Genomic DNA, 19,832 nt, shown 5'->3' with positions numbered 1-19,832 from the left:
TGCTTTTGCATACTCAAGTGTCACTTTGTGGTAGATGTGGACACTGGTGTTGTTGTTTGATATACACCCAACTGACAATTCATTACATAAGCACTGATCAGCTACAATGGAGGAAGTTATTGGGTATCCTAAATCGCTGGCGGAAAGTCAGAATTATAGCTTTAATAGCACAAAGAGACAGAGGGAAAATCACTTTCAACAGTTTTATTCGTATGCAGATATAATGCTTGTTCAAAAGCTTTGCAAGATACAATAGCTGGGACTCAAAATCCAAATGCCTGTATTGGAAAGGCACAGTTAACATGTAAGGGTGCCCTTAGCTCAGTTGGTAGGGCGTCCCCCCCATGGGCCTCGGCCAGCAGCGGACCCGGGTTCGATTCCAGCCCGCGGTCGTTCTCTGCATGTCACTCCCCTCTATGCCCCATTTCAACTCTGTCTCTACACTATCAATAAAAAGCATAAAAATGCCAAAATAAAAATGTTATTGCAAGAATGTTATAAAAAGCAAAAAGTTAACACAAGTACCTGCAGTATAATAGTTCGAAGTCAATCTCACCAGCTTTTATTTTTAAAAGTTTGAAACCCTAATGAATTGTATTTCAATTAACAAAAAAATTAAACTGTAAAAATGTTTTACACAAAAGCATATAGCCCACCTCAACACAGTACACATTTTTACAATTGCCCGCAACTGTGTTGGAACTGCAGTTTGAAGCTGACCACAACTCAGAGTAATATATTTTATTACGCAGAGTGTAACTAAGGCAGAGTACAGCTTACACTTTATCCCCACAATGACTATGTGTCATTTATCAACTGTCCTTGTGCAGCACCTTTGGCATTATATGTGAATGAACATTTGATGGCTCTCTGTCACGGAGTCGCACCTTCCAGTGGGGAAATGCTGTGTTGAAATCTCACGTTGACTTATAGCGGTGTACTTGACTGGAGGAGGAGGTGGTTTGAACGGTGGTGGTAAATCCATCCTACAGAGAGAGTGCGAACAGAAATATTGACTGTTGGCATTGCCAGTGAGGCATCAATCAAAAAAATAAGAGCAATATAAATGTTTATCTCCATATATTTCAGAGTCAGCCTGGGCATGACCCTGAAAAAAGTGCAAGCAGAGGTATTGGGATGGCAGAATGGATAGGTAAGTGGAGTTTTACCTCTTTTTTTCACTGCGTCTCCTGTACAGAAAGCCAGACACTGCGATCAATACCAGCATTAGGACTATGATTAACACCAACCACAGATGGCTCCGTACACCATCAGTTCCTAAGAAGCATATTCAGGGGGTCAAGATATTGATCAGCTTCTTATGGTGAAAAGCAGCAGCCATCTTGATGATACATTTAAAGCTGCAAAATGAAACTGTTTTGCCTTCATGCAGAAAAAGTGTGCCTTGCCATTCTCCCCATCAACTGGTCAGACTCCAACTCGAAACAGCTGACCCTCACTTTAACACAATTTCTAACATTAGAAGCCAATCTAGGCTTAGCTTAGTAAACTTCAATCTGTAAAGTCTCCACTTGTGATGAAAATATAATGGTGAAGGCAAAGTAACTGCGGCTAAGATTCATCCATAGTTTCTAAGGGGCCCTTTGGAGGTCTTAAGTGAACATTTAGCTCTGTTGTCTGAGTTAATTGTTCTTCTTGTTTATTTTCCGGAACTGTGACTGCTCACCTCTAGCCTGGCACCACCCTCCTACATACTTCTGCTACATTTTCATTTCCCTTCAGTAGTCAGTCTGGGTCTGTGGTATTTTCTTAGGTTTTCTCCGGCCAGATTTGTGGCGGTCCAATCAGCGAACAGAGAGAGTGTCTCAGAAGCCGATGCGTAACATTACGTCACGACCAAACATAATGCGATTGGTTGGCAGATCCAGAGTGGCACTGGGCAGATCCAATAGGGGGAGTTAACTTTTGTCAATTGAGCGATTGCAGACCTTCTGTACAAATGAAATTAAGTATGATGGTCTGGTAGGACAAAGCTAGCTCACCTCACCTCTTTAGCCACAAACAAGCTAACCCTCAGTTGACAGTTCCCAGAGCAAATGTTGTTCCCAAAACAACGACTGAAAAGCCATTTTCAGTTGGAGAATTGGATGTTGAATTTTTCTGGGGTCTCTCCCTTAAACTGTAACGGTATTTTTAACTCTTAAACTGTTGCATTGGTGGCAAAGTAAGGGGAACAAACAAGTATTAGCCAACATCGATCAATTACCAGTAAAATGTTTTTGAATAATTACCTTCATCTTCACTGTCTATCGTATTTCCTGTGCTCTGAGTTGGGGTTGTGCCAGGGTTAGACTCATTTCTCGGCTCCTGTGTTGACTTGAATACTGTGCTAGCATGACTTAATGTTGCGGAAAGATTGCTGTCAATTGAATGGTCAGAAAAAGAGGATGTGTTTAAACTGCGAGTTGTGTTCATTAAGTCAGTGTGTGTGGCAGGGGTTGTTGTGACACTGCTGCTTGGTGTATTATCTGTAACATTGCTGGGGTTCGGATTAACGCCCATCACATCAGTGACCATACTCGTTGACCAAGTAACACTGGTGTCAGTGTTTGAAGGCTCAGTGGTCAGGGATGTGGTATTGTCGATGTCGGCTGATTCGGTTATACCCTCCTCAGTCACGATATCTGAAAGAAGTAAAACAGGGAATTTAAGCAACAATGCATTGAACTGTTTTAGTGTTACTGCAGTATCAAAAAGCACCCACTTGTTTGGAGAGACATATCTGATAAGGAAAACTATGCACATGGATTAACAAAATGTATCCATCACAGAGGAGTCTGTAGGAGAACAGGTTAATGGCATAGTTGCATGTGTTAAGAAATAAACTTAATCGTTTTCTGTCCAAGAGTTTAATGAGGATATAAATATGGCATGGAGTCACCAGCTGGTAAACTTAGCTTAGCATGCAGACTGGAAATGTGCATATAGCTAGCCTGGTTATGTCTAGAGATAACAAAATCTGCATTCCGCCAACCCACTAATTGATTTGTTGTATATTTTTTTTGTTAAAGCCAAACATATTAAGTGAAACTGACAAGTTGTGGTTTCATGGTGAGTTTTGTGCTGGAACAATTTCTTCACTGGCAGCAGTCACTTCCTGGAGTCTCTGCTGGTTGCCTCTCAATTACTTCTGTGTACAAAATAATGGGTCCAAAAAAACTGTAATATGGTGGGCATTTGTATGAATCTTCCAATATTTCAAACTATTCATTTTAATAAACTTTCCATTGGTAAGCTTCAAAGCCCAATACAAAAGTATAAGTAATGCACCACAAAACTTTAAAATACCCAGTGAACGGGGATATATCCTTTAAACATGGTCAGCGTTGTCATCCATTATCATTTTAATGCATAATCAATAAGTTAAATGAGGCACACGGCTAATTCAAAAAGCTGGACCATGTAGCCAAGGGCACAGATTCTTGAGGAAAAGGAGTGGGCATGAATTGCAAATTCAACAAAATCTTTTTGAATACATTCCTTGGTAATGCGTGCCAGAAATCGATTGTGCGTCAGCTTTTTTGTACAATTTAAATTTTCTACCGTGAGTACCTGGAAAGATCCAACATTAATCAGATCCAAACAATGCCAAATTCTGCTCATTCACAAGCATGTTAGATTCAGTCCAATCCTTCAATGCCAAGTGATCTAAAGCCATGCAGTGTCCACCCGAAGCAGCTCAGCACAGTATTGTACTACTCCAGTCTGACCAACAGAATGTGCTCTCACCCCACATCATGATTCACAGGTGCAGCTGACACTGATTGTGTTCTTGTGGTTTATAAGAAGATAGAGAGGAAGAGCAGTACGTGACTTCTCACGTCTGTGTTTTGTGCTTTTTTCTTTTGTACACAAATTCTCACATGAAACACGTAGACAGCATGAGAAAGAAGACGCAAAGGGATTATATTCCTGTGTATGCAGTAAGCACAGCGCACTCACAGCATTTTACCCAGCTACCAGTAGGGGCAGTACACATGCAGTTCAGTGGTTTTACAATTTGAAACTGTTTCAGTTTGTCTTAGTCCAGTATTTAACACTTAATCTCACCAGGCAATTGATTTGCTGTAAATAGAGAGATGTTTTTCTCTTAAAGGTGCTCCGAGGTACTTTCAGCTTTTGTTAATTCTTGCACACCCTTTGGACAAAAGCGGTAGTGTTTTTTACTATGTCAGCTATAGTTCCAGGGTGAGGGACCCATGACAAAGGCATTAAGAAAATATATAAAAATAGCATTCCTTGCACTGATGGTCTCGTTTGCTGGTACATGTCATTCATGATCATCAGAGGAAGAATTAGACTGTTTCAGAAATATTTAAAAGTTCTTCGTAGCACCTTTAAAATTCCGTAGTTCTGGATGGCTATTATCACCTGGCTGTTAGTTTCAAAATTCCTCGAATGTCTGTCTTTCCTTTGCTGCTAATTAAAATCTTTAATTGAGTGAGCAACAGTATAATACCAAAAAGTCAAATATCAGCTCTCTGGTCCAGTACGGTTTATTAGGTCATTCAGTCTCTTTGGCCTCCAACTAAATTGTTAATTCACCCCCAAGGAAATGCTGAATTGATTTAAGCTTGGAGTAGTGGCAAAGAAATGGAGAAGCTCACCTGTCCTAAAGCTTGTGGTTGCTGTTAAGACTGTAATGATGAAGTCTTTATGCAGGCTTCTGTTTCCTGTGTTGACAGCCAGTGTATAAACTCCTGTGTGCGCAGCAGTCACCCGCAACAGCTCCAGAGTTGTATTCCCTGACACCAGCTTCTCATTCTAGGGCAAAACAAGATTGTGTAGCATATGAATACCTTTTGGTATTTAGAAGATGTTCGCATAATGTATTGTATGGTTCAGATGTCAGACTTAATCAAATCAACTTGACGTTCAATAGATGAAGTGAAATTCACTGTTGTGGCAAAAATGTGCGGATTGACTACTTTTGTTTTTTCTCTATTTTCCGTTACCTTGGTCCAACTGTAGTCTGCATTAGGCAACGCTCTGCAGTGAATGGTGACATTTTCTCCAGCATTGACCTCAACGGTGCCATTAGCATCACACATTATTTTAACAGGATCTAAAGGAGAGCATATGTGAGATTAATGTGGATTGACAACACAATAATTGCTTATGTAAGACATCTGCTTTAAAATGAATATCGGAAAAAGAGTAATGGTCGCTCTAAATCGGATGCGATACAAACAAAACCTCTTGTGACTGTCCACACCCTCTATTGTGTGATCATACAATCCCCTCACACAGAGGGATGAACATGAATGTCTTGTGACAAACAAATCTCTTTGATGTGTTTGTGAAATAATTACATACATTCTCTGAAGTAAATTACTGCTAATTGTCAGAGGAGCAGTGCAATATGTTTGAATGACTGCATGTGCTTTCCTTAGTCTTACCTTTGATCTCCAGCTCTGTTTTACTCACAATGGTACCATGAGGAAAGGTTGTGAGGTCACAAATATAGATACCACTGTCCCATTTTGACACCCCAGAAAGGCACAAATAGGAACCCATCGAATTATTCTGGAAGGTGACATTAGGCCAGATCAAATTAATACCAAAGTTCGGGTTGTACACAGCCAGCTTTGTGTTTTCTTTCACATTCTTACTCCATTCAATACTAACGATGTGGAGACCAGTAATGTTTTTTACTACACAGGGTAAGGTAACATCCTGGCCTTCTTCTGCCACAATCTTTTTGTGATGGATCACCTCGACACCCCACAGCCCTGTCAAGCACATCAGATAGCATTGGAAAGAAGAAAAATGAGGAGATATATCACTTACAATTTGAAGCTGTTATGACAGACTGGGATGCAAGCAGATAGAAATCAGAGCATTATAACTGAGGCAACCTGTCACACCATAAGCCAATAGATATGTCAAACCCATGTTGAATAGCCCATCTTATATATCAGCACATGTGGTTCAGGATTACCTTGTATGATAGAGACAAGGAGCAGGAGAGAGGAGGCCATTCCCAGTGGGCCCCCAGCCATGTTTGTGCTCCCCAAACTCATTACGAACAATCAGGCTGAATCCATCGAGGGGTTTCTGCAAAGACAGAAACAGTAGACTGTGGACTGAGGTTAAAGAGTGGGGCAGACACTGTGAGACAGACAACAGGATGACCTATCTTTAACAGGAAGCCGCACACAGAGACACAACGTGAGTCATACGTGTAGCGCTGAAGCTTTGTGGTTAAAAACCCCTGTTGCAAAGCAGATTTGCAATAGACATAACACGTCAAGTGCTTATAATGACTTATTCTGTCATCAAGTCAAACTGACACGATGCAGAGAAAATGTCTGATTTTCAGGGGTTTAAGATGACATAATTAATGATCTGAATCACCCAGGAAGATATGCATATACAGTACGTACCAAGGGAGCACACAGACACACAAACACCAATGAAATATTCATTAATTATCTTTTGAACAAACTTCCTTTTTAGTCATCAATTCCTGCACAGGTTCAACAATTTTCAGTCGCATGCTTTTAAATGGAGGCCTGCTTATTTACATAAATATATAAAAAAAAACAGTTTTTGGCATTTTTAGTTTTATTAGACAAATATGGAGAGACAGGGATGAAATAGGGCAAAGAGGGTCATGACATGCAGAGAACTGACCTCGGGTCGGATTGGACCCGTGCGGCCTTAACCTCTAGGGACGCTCTAACCACTACACCACAAGCGCCCCTTGTTTATTTTATGACCAGATTAATACACACATTTGAAAATTATTATTGCAGGCACATCCCCGAAACAGGACACATTCTAAACCCACACCACCAGTCACTGTAGTGAGAGTGACTGGTGGTCACTGTATCTATGATGTATAAAAAAATTATTTTAGCTCAATCTGTTGGTCAATACATGCTTAACAGACCATAACACCTAGAAATCACCCCTCATTTGGTTTATTTTTTTTCAAGGTCAGCCACTAACCAAAGAGAGGTTGTGTGCATAATAAAGCTTTTATTTAAAAAAATGTGATACATTGATATTATTCTGCCTTCAGATTAGTTCTGTTGTTAAAGGTGTATGTGACACTTGCACAGGGATTAAGAGGTGAGAGGAAATGCTAGGGCAATTCTTGCAAATGTGATTTTAATCGCGCCAATGAAAATCATTAGTTTCCCCTATTCTTTGGAGACATGCAATGGTATTCCTTTAAGACATTATGTGGCAACAATAGATTCCTAATGCATAAATTACTTTTATATTAATTATTTCGCTGCAGCATTGAGAGAAGCATCTTCATATAACTGCATCCAATTAGCACAGATCATAAGAATAAACTGGGGAATTACTTTAAATATTGTAACCACAGGCTACATCACTGTGCATATCTAATAGGCTAATGAATTGCTAATGATAACACAAATGTTTTTGTAAAAAATAATCTACTTCTATCAATTTAATGAATGGGTAACAATTATTCATATTTCATTAGATATTGAGACAGAAAGCAGTATTAGCTGTAGAGGTATTACAACATTCTGCTATCAAAACAACTTTTCCACCACTGATTCCTTTTATCTCTCCTTCACATATTATGAGCTCCTCACGCATTTATTATGAATATTCCCTGTATACCCGGCAATGCAATTAGATGATCATTTAAGTCATATTCTGTGTATGACCTTTTTAACTTAGGCAACTGCTATCTATCACTATGCTGTCAGTGTTTCCTCAAATTGTAAAGGGACCTCGCTGCATAGCTCTATTTGATGAGGGCAGCATCACTTTCCTCAAGAGTCATGGAAGGATTTGTGTCATCATGTGACATTACTGTGACTGCTTCATTCAGTGGTCCAAAAGAATGAAGAGAATAAAAAAAATTGAGGCTTTTCGCCGACAAGCGTTATTGTTCTTCTTCAGTTTCATAATTTGGAAAAAGGGACTATTCTCATTCACAATTAAATTATAATGAAGGGAATGAAATGCTTGCCATGGTGGGGTATGCTTTTTACTTATTAGGTGCAATGAGGAGGAAACAAAGTGCTGTGAGCTGCAGTCGCACCCTGCCCCTCCTGCATACACTAAGAGTTCCACACTATGAGGTCACTCAGGCGCCAGACATCTTTCATGATCTTTTATTAACTAGTCATTACATTTTTTAAATGAAAGCAAGGCATATATGATGGAATTTAATATCCAGTTTAATAGCACATATGAAGAACAAGTTTGCAAATTGGGAATTCAAAGTTCTAGATTGAAAAAAACAAACAGTCACAGTGAGGTCGCTTCATATCCACAATTATCCAGGCAGAAAAAATGTATTGTTTCCCCCGGCAGTGACAGCCAAGGCCAATTAAAACATTGTGTCTCTTTTTGGTAAATTCTCTTATATGACCAATTGCATATAATGGAATTTGCAAAATTGGCAGATTACAAGTAAAATATATAACTTTTGAAATATATACTGTATATTTTTAAACTCAATCAACCTTTTGAAGCCGTAGCTAAACTTATCCCTTCCTTCTGATCCATGGATTTGGATTGTGCGCTCACTTGAGACAGTCAGAGGCGACTGTCATCAGGTACTGAGTTTTGGCCTGATCGTTTCTCGTTTACATTGTGATCTGGTTTTGAAGGCTAAAACCTCGCTCTGCCGCCACGCTGGAGACTGGAATCACCCAGCACTTCGGCCACAGTTTAATTATTCAATCCAACAAAGACAAAGCCCAGCACTTGAGAACAAAGACAATTGTGAAGTTATTAATATGTTCGCGTCACCAACCGGACAGGTGTACAAATTACTCAAAATTAGCAAAATGACAGTGACCTTCAGATTTATCCGTCAATGTTAAAAAAATTCCTTCAACAATGTAAAATATACGATTATAGCGGCCCATTCTTTCAACTCCTCTGAAAGTCTCTGTGGCTCCTGACTAAACCTATGATCTGCAGCACATGGCACTTTTAGCAGGAAATTGCACCAGAGCACCGATTGTCAACTCTGTGTGTAAAATTATTTATGTATGTATACATGTGCAAGTGTATGTCTATGTGTCTACTGACCCCAAGGGACCAGAGATAACAAGCATTCAAGCGATCTGCTCATTTAGCCACATTAAGGGCTAGGTTTCGCTGCATAGTGTTATGTCTGTGAATAATTTTTTAAGGCAATGGATTATTCAATCCTTGCCATGTTGTACAGACTGTCTGGCTATAAACCAGTCAGAGCCCTGAGAGCATATTCTATTGTTGGCCTAATGTTGGTAAATATAACAAAGAGTTTACCATATACTCTTTTCCACATTCTAAACTTATGACAAAGGCTAATGATGAACATGCTTTATATCAGTTTTTAAGGGAACATCAAAGTGCTTATCCCTAATTGAATGTACATTTTAAAGAGCTTCTAGTTGGGCATCTCATTTATGTATCCACAGGCAAATTGATACAGTTTATGGTGGTTGTTACTTACGGTATAATTTAAGATTCAATTTAGTATAAGAAGAACCCATGTTTACTTTTCATGCCAAAATCAAGCAATGTCAGAGCTGTGTAACATTCTGGTCAGGAGTTGAACTTTCATTTCTTCCCGGTTTGTTGCTTTAGAACACTTTACACATACAGGGTAAACAGGCTGAGAGCTCCACTTTTTAGAATACCGAATGGGTGGAATTCAAGCACAATACATAATTTTACAGTGTTTTGTCATCCTTTTCCCTCGTCTGCTCTTGTCCCTCCAAGCATTCCTACGCTGAACAAAATGTCACAAGGGGCATATTTTCTTTTTTGCAATGTAAAATTGCAACACCAGGCCTAAAGGCTGCAACCAGACATTCCAGTCCAATGGTGACATTCTCAATTATGAAAGTATGTTCTGGTGTTGTGGATTATCTATATCCCCACCATTACTCAATATTTTGAAAGCTTAGTTTGTATCTCGATGTGCATGTACAAAATGAAATAAAGGTGCTCCGGTTATTCTATAAACCATTATTGATCAACAACACTACAAGACTGTGTTGGCTGTTTGGTGAAGCTTTGGCTAAGTTCATCAAGCTAACATAATTATACTAAACAGAAAGTTCAGTATAGCGACTAATGATATTTTTGCAAATATTTGGTCATTAACTAAAGTGTTGGATAAATGTCGCCCTAACTGTGGTTCTTATTGGAAAGTCAAGGGGGATTTAGTTAGTATTTAGGATTCAGAAATGTCATGGCAATCCAGATTGCAAGTGTGGCTGAAAAAAGTTTTTCCTGAAACCCTGACCTGTCTCCTGTTTTCCTCTTTAGCCTAACTTTTTGGGAAAAAATTCAGTGTTTCTTCTGAGGAATAAATGGATGGTTATAAATAACAAGCACAACAATGACTGAGCAAGTCCAAGCTCTAAACAACTTTCTGAAAGTCTTACATTTAATAGACTGTCAGGAGTGAGAGCATGAGGGAGGGAGAAGAGACAGGATAAAAGAGCCATTGTGGTGGGTAAAAATTAGTTTTTTTATCTTGTCAGGATCGTGCACAATGGAACACAAAATGAATGGTTTATGTTAGTGAATAGTGTATGGGGGTGTAAGGTGGCTTTGCAAAATGTATTCATTACTCATTCACTCACCCACGTTTTTAAAAGAATTACACAATGAGAAGCAACACAAGACATCGTAATGAGCTGCACAGAAAAACAACAGCTTAACTAACTATGACCCATGGGAGGACATGCTAATCAAATCCTTTTACTCCTGGTTGGCCTTTTTAAATAGCTTTGTCAGACTGTAGTTATTCAGTGGCAGCAAAAATATCGAACCCAAATTTGAAAATGTGATTTGAGATATAATAGATGGACCATACTAACCATACTGGACACAACGAGCCAGCTTGAGGAGCTGATATAGGAGCGGCTGGATTTGACCAAGCAAAAAACGAGAGACGGCTGGCTTGACCGCAGTTGTTCCACGATTCCACGGTCAAAACTCCAGGAAGAGTTAGCGTTGGAGCGGAGAACCCCTGATTAAGTGAATAGAGAAACAGAGTGCTATGAAGCCAAGTGTTTAGTACACAGTGCACATAAGAGTGGCAGGGAACTTTTTATGTATTTCCGCAGTGGGAGGCACACAGTGTGCACAGTGCTTAAAAGCAGCGTGAGATGAGAGGAATGACATTATATATTATCATACATCATCCGTGGGTTTGTTGGAGGATGTTATCAGTATCAATCATTCTGCCTCTGCCTCCAACAGAATTATACATATAATCAAGCAACCATAGATCAATCAAGTCGCCTAGGAGAACTAAAACACAAGCCAGCAAAATCACTAGCAACTTTAGGACTGCTTAAATAGTCCACGCCTCAAAAATGGATTGAAATGAGCAGATGACTTCATTCCACTTCGGAATGCTCCCCTAGAAGAGTTCATATTTAAAATATACTTCTAAATGTGCCTTTGCTTGTCTCAGGGCAGATCATGGTTCTTCAAAAGCCATCAAAATGCCAATTTAGAGCTGATAATCCCTTATTATCCCCTGGATATGAATATAATTCCTATCAAAGAAAGGGTAGACGTTGAATTAAAGGGAATGTTACAACAACAAGCACCTCAGGAAGAATACCGGCTGCAATGCAGGAGCTAATGAGGATCCTGAATAGACAAACAAACAAACATAGCACAATAAAATAAATGAAATCCAGACACACTTTTCAGTGGTGAAAAGGAGTTATTTGTGGTATATCTCTAATTGCACGTATAGATTTTGTAAATGTGTTGGTTTGTAGGTGCAGGAGTTTGTTTATCTTGCTCTAAACCCCTTACTCAAATCTCCCAGGGCTTCTCGCTTGAATGAAGGTCCCCAGGGATCTGATTTAATGCATAGATGAAGAACTAACCTAACAGATGAGGACTTCAGGCTCCAAATGTTAGCTCATTTTCTATTATAGTATACAAAGTTCCTTGCTCTCTTGAGAACCTTTTCTCAACCCAATCCATTAATTGGGGTTATAATGTGCCTCAGCTCTCAAAACACAGTCCCATGATACAGGGGATTTTTCAGTGACCATAATTTACAACTGCTTATAAGTAAGGTAGCTGATCTTATGGCCTTATGAATTTCAACATGGCGGCAGCGCGGAGTTGCGGTGTGGCAGGTCCTACGACCCCGCGCGTCCTTTTACATCAAGGAGGCCGTTTATGCCCCAGAACATGCCAATTAAAAACTGTACTGAGGGCAAAGCAGTCTTTTAACAGCAAAAAGGCCTGTGATGTGTTTTATGGAGTGCTTTCTGGGCTATTGTTGCTACTCACTATCGCATCACCTGTGCGTATCTACCTGGCCAGAGAAATCAACGCTGATGGAAACCACCCGTGCCACCGTGCGCTCCTGGCGGCTGAACCTGGAGCAGGCGCCGGTTTGTGGCCAAGTGACGTTTTTCCAGTGAGTTTGCATTGCAATTTACTGGGATATTATGCGATCTATTCATCTGTCCTGCGGCTCGGGCGAGCCCGACTGCCGGAGCGCATTACTGTCCCAGTGGGTCGCTCATCCATCACACCGTTCCGGAGAATGGCAGGTCTTTTCCTCACACTGCTCCTGCTGGCCGGAGATGTTCAGCTAAATCCTGGGCCAGTGACCGCTGGAGCGCTGCAGAGCCCCGGCGCAGTCCCTGTGTCCGCGATTCACTCGGTGCTACCGGTGGTGAGTGAGCATGAACCCCCTGAGTCGGGCTTCTCCACTTATAATTTAAATCTCGGACATGGTGACTTAATGAATAACTTATCGTTCCTGGACTGTGGAGACCTTAATAGGTCCACTGTGTGTCCTACGAAATCTGCTGACGATTCCGCTGCGCGTTGTAACCCCGCAGTGAAGAGACAGAGGTTATTCAAAACTTTTCAAACTGTCAATCATGCGAAAGTTTTGTGGGACCCGAAGCTGAAACCAAGCGGGTTATTCGGCGGACAATTCAACATCAGGAGCATTACTCCAAAAAGCAATCAGCTAATTCATCTTCTGTCTGACTCAAATATGGACTTTCTTTGTCTGACTGAGACGTGGTTGAAACAGTCTACTCCCTCAAGTGTATTTACAGTGCCTGGATATCAATGTTTTAGACGAGACAGACCAGATGGAAGGGGAGGGGGGGTGCTTTTTTATGTAAGAGAAGGCATTAAATGTGAGCGCGAGGTTTATAAAGCGGGTAGCACTTTGGAATATGTTGGGATAAAAATCATTTTGTCTAAACAAATGTCTTTTAACATTATAGGTGTCTATAGGCCTCCTTCTGCAGATGACACTTTTTATGATCAACTTGCTGAAGTCTTGAATGAGTGCAATCACAACAAAGAACTACTGCTTATGGGTGATTTTAATGTGAATTGGGAGGATAAATCCAAAAGGAAAAAACTAAAAACGATTACCGAAAAATTCCACTTAGAACAACTAGTAAAAGGCCCAACTAGGATTACAAAATGCTCAAGTACACAAATTGACTTGATATTTACTAACAGAGCAGAAAGAATAACGAAAAGTTATAATTTAATTACCGGCCTATCTGACCATAATTTAACTCTGTGTGCTAGAAAACTGTCTAAAAATAGATTTAGGAACACAGCAAATAAGACAAAAATCTGCAAGTGCATACCGAAAGCTAAACAAGAAGAATTTGCAAGTGAAATTAACAGTTTGAATTGGGATGATGTATTATCCTCTGATGATCTGAACTATGGGTGTAACACTTTAACTCACAAAATTAATTCTGTGAAAGACAGATTTAGTGTGAGTGTCAAGACACAATTTAAAAACAAAAATAATTTACCTTGGTTCAATGAGAATTTATGGAAGCTGATGAAAACTAGAGATGCTGCACTGAGGAAGGCAATTAAAACTAGAAGAGAAATTGATATGCTGGTTTATAAAGGTTTGAGGAACAAAGTTATCCAAGAACTAAGATCAGCTAAATCCCGATTTTATGTCAATATTTTAAATGAGGCAAGAGGCAACATTAAATTGATATGGGAAAATATTGATGATCTCACAAGGAGAAACCATAAATCTATTGGAGATCTTATATTAAAAGTACAGGGAGACTTAATTGAAGATAATCGTGTTGTTGCTTCTGCTCTTAATAATTTTTTTCTTGAATCTGTATGTGAACTTGGGAAAAAATTTCCAACAAGAAAACTGGATGTTGCTCCACTAGATAAAACAGCCCCGGTCTTTGAACTGGTAGAAACAAATGTGTCACAAGTACAAAAAATCATCAGCTCTCTGAAAAGCTCAAAATCTAGAGATGCTTTTCACTTTGACACCAAGTTTGTTAAGTCACATAAGGATATTTTATCCTGTCCTGTCACTCACCTAATTAATCTCTCTTTTAAACGTAGTCTTTTTCCTGATGACTGGAAATGTGCCATTGTCACACCTGTTTTTAAATCTGGAGACCGCCTTGAAGCTAGTAACTATCGACCTATAAGCATACTGCCAGTATTTTCAAAAATTGCTGAAAAGGTTGTCATTGAACAACTGACCTCATTTCTTAACACCAGCAATTTTGGTCTACATTGTATGCAATTTGGTTTTAGAGCGAACCATTCAACCGAGACTGCCTCCTTACATTTAATAGAGCAAATTAAATCACGGCTCGATAAAGGCGGAGTAGTTGGTGCTGTATTTTTAGACCTGCGTAAAGCATTTGATACAGTTAACCACAGTGTCTTAATATCAAAACTTTCTAAATTTAATTTTTCGCCTAGAGCTCTGGCTTGGATGTCGTCATATTTATCAAACAGGAGGCAATGTGTTAAAGTCTGTGATGCACAGTCCAGTTACAGGACATGTACTATGGGAGTCCCACAAGGCTCGGTATTAGGTCCTTTATTATTTAGTCTTTATATTAATGATCTTGCTGAACAGTGTGCTGACGTCGATCTGCAGATGTATGCAGATGACACTGTTGTTCATGTACATGCTAAAACAGCTGACTTAGCAGCTGCTAAGTTAACAACTGCACTGGAGAGAATCACTCTTTGGCTTGATCAATCATGTTTGAGTTTAAATGTAAACAAAACAAAATGTATGTTTTTTTCTAAAACCATGGTACAAATCCCTGATGTTGAGATTCTCATTAAAGGTGAACGAATTGATATAGTTACTGAATTTAAATATCTTGGCCTGTTTCTGGATCCAAATTTAAAATTTAAGAAACATGTCAAAAAAATGGTTAAAACCATAAAATACAATTTAGTTAATTTTAAACACATCAGAAATTGTCTCTCTCTGGATGCAGCCAAGATATTTATGCACGCCATGATTTTGTCCCGCATGTCATATTGTATCACCTGCTGGGGGCAGGCTGGTGAATCCACTTTGAGACCTCTGGAGTCTTTATACAAACAAACCTTAAAAACACTGGACAAAAAGCCAATTCGTTACCATCATTGTAGGATACTTCAGAAACATGAGTTATTGAGCTTTGAGAATTTTAGGTTATTCGTCAATTTGTGTATGGTCTATAAAATTTTAAATGGTTTGGCCCCACAGTCATTATGTGTTTTTGTCCACGCTCGCTCGTCAAATTCCATCAGATCCACTAGAATATCCTCCATACGAGATTGTACCATACCATTTCGCCGCACTGTAGCGGGGCAATCTGCTTTTTCTGTAAGAGCCACAAACCAGTGGAATACCTTACCTGACGCCGTAAGGGGCAGTAGCTCTCTCAGAGTCTTCAAATCTAACCTAAAAAATCTGTTAAAAGCTGCTCAGCTCTGCAACCACTAATTTGGTCCTTAGACTTGTTTTTGTGTGTGTGGGCGTGGGTGGGATGAGGAAGGTGGGGGGAGTTGCACGCAGACGTGTGTAGCCATGTTGTTGTGGTGTTTTATCCCTGTATACTAATAATCTGTCTTGTTACTGTGTTGTATTTTTGTGACCTGCCAAGGGACTACAGATGCAAATTAGCTTAAAGCTATAATCTGGTATAGTGCATCAAATGGCAACATTTATGTTCTAACTGTACATTGTCCCTTTTTAAATAAAGATTTTATATTATTATTATTATGAAATCATATGGTAGCCAGCAAGGAATGTTACAGGCTATCTGTCAATTTAGCAAAGCCCAGGTATTGTTGTCACCCAATCACACACACCTTCATACACTGATAGCAACAGGGTGCAAGCTAACTATCAGGAGCAATTTAGGGTTCAGTGTCTTGCCCAGGGACACTTCGACATGTGGCAGGGAGACGGGGGATCGAACCACCGACCCTGCAACCCAGTGGACGACCGCCCTACCTGCTTCACCACAGCCGCACTTATAATTGTGCTTTTAAAAAAAGTGTGTGCCTCTGTCAGGTAGGGTAGGTTCTCACCTCTGTATGCAGTCTGCGTTCGTATTACAACCACATCGTTGCAATTTCCCACTAAAATTCCATGTGTCATGTTCACTTAGAATATGGATCATGTTGACTGATGTGAAGTTGCTGAGTTTTCCTCAGCAAAGTAACATGTACATTTTTGGAATAATTCCGCCAGCTTAGTTTCAAAAGTGTGTAACACGTCCTAATACTAAGACACGATTCTTCACGCATTCACATGCACTGCTTGTATCTGTGCACAGTGCTATTTTGTCATATGTATGATGACATTTCGGAGGGTTTAAGATTTTGACAACATAGAGACCCTAAGACTCATCACTGTGGATCAAGTTAGCAGGTGAGGGTGCATTTATGCCCATCATTTGACTAGAATGGGGGATAGAGGAAGTACATCCAAACTAGCTAAAAAATGTGTATTGTATGTGCTTCCGAGCTTTCGTGTGTGCATCTTTTGGGGACAAGTAAACAACTCCCTTCCAGTGTTTTCCTTCTAATCAAATCTATTTCAGTCTAATCATAGAGACAATGTTTGTACAACCACGCTCCAACTGTGCGCTACTTATATTTGATTGTCTTTTGATGTTTCCCAGCTGGTTTTCAGTGTGTTGTGGCATTAGCAGCGACATATGTTTTAGCAAAGTGCTGTCAAAACTGAGGAGAGCAAAATCAAAAACAACAACAGTTATTGTCTCTTTAAAAGCTTTAGGTTATGAAACTATGGAGAAATGTATTCTTTTTTTGTAAACAACTTTTTTTTCTTTCTTTTTAGTCAAAAGTCTAAATGTATTCTTATAAATGTGTAACCTTAGGACAGAAAACAGTGTTGTTTGAGGCCATAGGTTAAAACAAAATCAAATTCAGTCCACTGTTTTGTCTAAACCATGTCATGTTAAAGGTTGTGCCAGCAATTCTGGAGAATGCTTATTGTCAAAATCACTTTTTGGTGTCCTCACGATCCAATACCTGTTTTCACAGGCCACTACCTATACCCCCATAACCATCACAGACACGCTCACATATTGATTCATTACACTTTAATGCACTAGTTTTATTACAAAAATAAATTAAAGTTTTGCACAATCATACCTAATTTGTTATATGATAAACTAAAGACTGAAAGACTAAACACTCTGTGGTCCACTCTGACGTACAGAAGTGAGCAGAGAGTGGCCAAATAGGCAGCAATGTTGGAGGGACATAAGGGGCTGCTGTGCAGGCATGGCATAATGAAGTCAAATTGAGACATGACTCAATATCCCTGTGCCTAATTTTGTTCACCTCTTCAAACATCCCCTTCTATTAGCCCGGCATGATTATCTCCCCTTCAGCTCCCATTAACTGACAGATTGTCTTAATATGAGTAGTTTTTAAAAGCAGCCATTAGCATCCCCTTATGATCGCAGATTTCATTAGGCACGATGCTAAATATCAACATGTCTGTTTTTAATGTTATTGATGAGAGTTGGTGAATAATAATGGAGAAGTACATAACGATGTTTTTGGGCAGGTTCAAATGTACAGTCGCTCTGAACCAAAATTCACCCAAAGCGGTGTGATTCATCCGTTGAGAACCTTAAATGCCCTTAATAAATAACACATCACAAATCCATCTTGATCCCACACTCTTCTCACGATCCCACACTCTTCTTCCAAAGTAACCTCTCTGTGGAACTCTGCAGTATTCAGCCCTTGGACTTTTTAGTCAGAGTCCTGGAAAGCTATTACTTCAAGGCCTGGTATTGCTTTGCCCTCTGCACTTTTGTGTAAGTGTTCTCAAAGAGGGACCTTTCATGCTCATCAGCGGTTGATGAAAGTGCCACAGATCTACAAAAGCCCTTCCATCAGTAGGTTAAGAGACCTAAGAGGTGGGCATGGCTGCTCTGTTCCACCTCCAACCCTATGCCCCTGTAGTGCACTGTCAAGAACCCTGCCTTCAACCAGGCCAAGATGGTGCTGTGATGAAACGGTTTGCCTTGTTACTTTGGATACCAGAGATGATATTCATCTCACTATAAGGTCTACATGCATGCCACAACCCTAATTTGCTTCAGGCATTCTTCAAATATGACTACGCAAAACACAATAACAGTTTACTGTGAGTGTGCTTGCACCAGAAAGAAATTCAGAAAGGCACAGAGGATTTACGCCTTTATTTGCGCCAGACTCTTGACAGCATTTCTATCAACTTTGGCGATTGCTTCTTTTCATGGTGTGAAGGACAAAGTAGGAAATCAATCTAAAATTTTGAAAGTACATTTTGTAAAATAGCTGGCGGTAATGTAGAGCGTGCAGAGTTGTAATGGGCCAAAACCACCAGTGAGATTGAGAGGAAGATGTTAAAGAAGTGGTAAAATAAGTTATTTGCGCAGACACCTTGATGTCATACTAACTGATCTATTTTATTTCATTTTTTTTAAATGTTTTTTTTCCGTGTTCTGTCGTGTATGATTAGTTTTAGCAAGGTTGTAGCAAGCATCGTAAAGTGATTAATGACACATTGTTTACCAGAATGAATGGCCTATTCTTCCTTGTTGTTTTTAATGTTTAGAATGGTGCACCACAATACACACAGCGTATTGATCATTACCTTCTGGATACAGATCCAATATCACAGAAAACCTCAGGTTAAATGGGAGTGGTCTCTTCATCTTTAAAAAGGAACCAAAAACATCAAAGACGATTACACATTAGACATGTCTGTATAACAAGGCAGGATCTGTGTCTGACTCCTCTTCTCACATCAACATTTCTCATTAAATTACCACTGTTTTTGCTCAGGCAAACAGCCAGTTTGTAAAGCACCACAGCAAAAGTAGGTCTAATACACATACCTAGAGAAAGCATCCTGACTCCCAGCTGGTTAGTTGGCTGCTCCAATCTAACTGTAGACTCTGTGACAATGCAACATGTGGACAATATGAGGATGTCACGTCGTTCATTTAATTACTTAACCATCTAATCTTTATTCCTCTTATGACACAACATCATGGTCTAACTAAAGGGACGTTCGCATCATGCATGAACACATCAACAAATTATAACGATAAGCATTTTCTTTTTGACTTTCCTCACAAAAAATGACAGCATTGCTTGCTCAAAACAAACTAGTGAATGTTTTCCCCTAAGCAATCTATTGCAGTGCTGCAAACACTTTCCAAAACCAGGGAAAATATAGAAATATAGGGCAGTTTTGTAAGAAGAATTGGAAAGTAACACTGACAAACAAGCTAATAGACAACCCCTAAAACTCTCAGTGACATGTCTTTTCACCAATAAAATGAACCAAAAACCAACTCAACTGATAGTCACAGAAAGCTGCTCAAGATTGGAATACATTCCACATTTTACATTTATTCCCATTAACACTGTCTCCCTTTTCCTCTTTTGACAGAAATGTAATGCTGCTCGTATGGTGTGTTGTTTAGTCAACATAATTAGGAAACATTTACATTTAATACATCTTTTTCTGGAAATAC

General features: G+C 39.5%; 1 protein-coding gene across 1 annotated transcript; it reads right to left on the bottom strand.

Moving 5' to 3' along the window:
• Positions 1-208: 208 nt before the first annotated feature.
• On the bottom strand, positions 209-6,100 carry LOC307260426 (uncharacterized protein). Its single transcript, XM_080040664.1, has 7 exons — positions 5,963-6,100; positions 5,421-5,753; positions 4,977-5,086; positions 4,629-4,785; positions 2,253-2,645; positions 1,170-1,278; positions 209-986 (listed from the first exon to the last, which is right to left on the bottom strand). The coding sequence occupies exons 1-7, from the start codon at positions 6,042-6,044 to the stop codon at positions 842-844; spliced, it is 1,329 nt and encodes a 442-aa protein (XP_079896790.1). The 5' UTR covers positions 6,045-6,100; the 3' UTR covers positions 209-841.
• Between the last annotated feature and the right edge of the window lie 13,732 nt (positions 6,101-19,832).

The sequence above is a fragment of the Ammodytes marinus genome (genome assembly GCF_949987685.1).
Source record: "Ammodytes marinus genome assembly, chromosome: 14".
NCBI classification, from domain to species: domain Eukaryota; kingdom Metazoa; phylum Chordata; class Actinopteri; order Uranoscopiformes; family Ammodytidae; genus Ammodytes; species Ammodytes marinus.
Note: the sequence above shows the minus strand (reverse complement) of the source record. Positions and strands in the feature narration are given on the sequence as shown.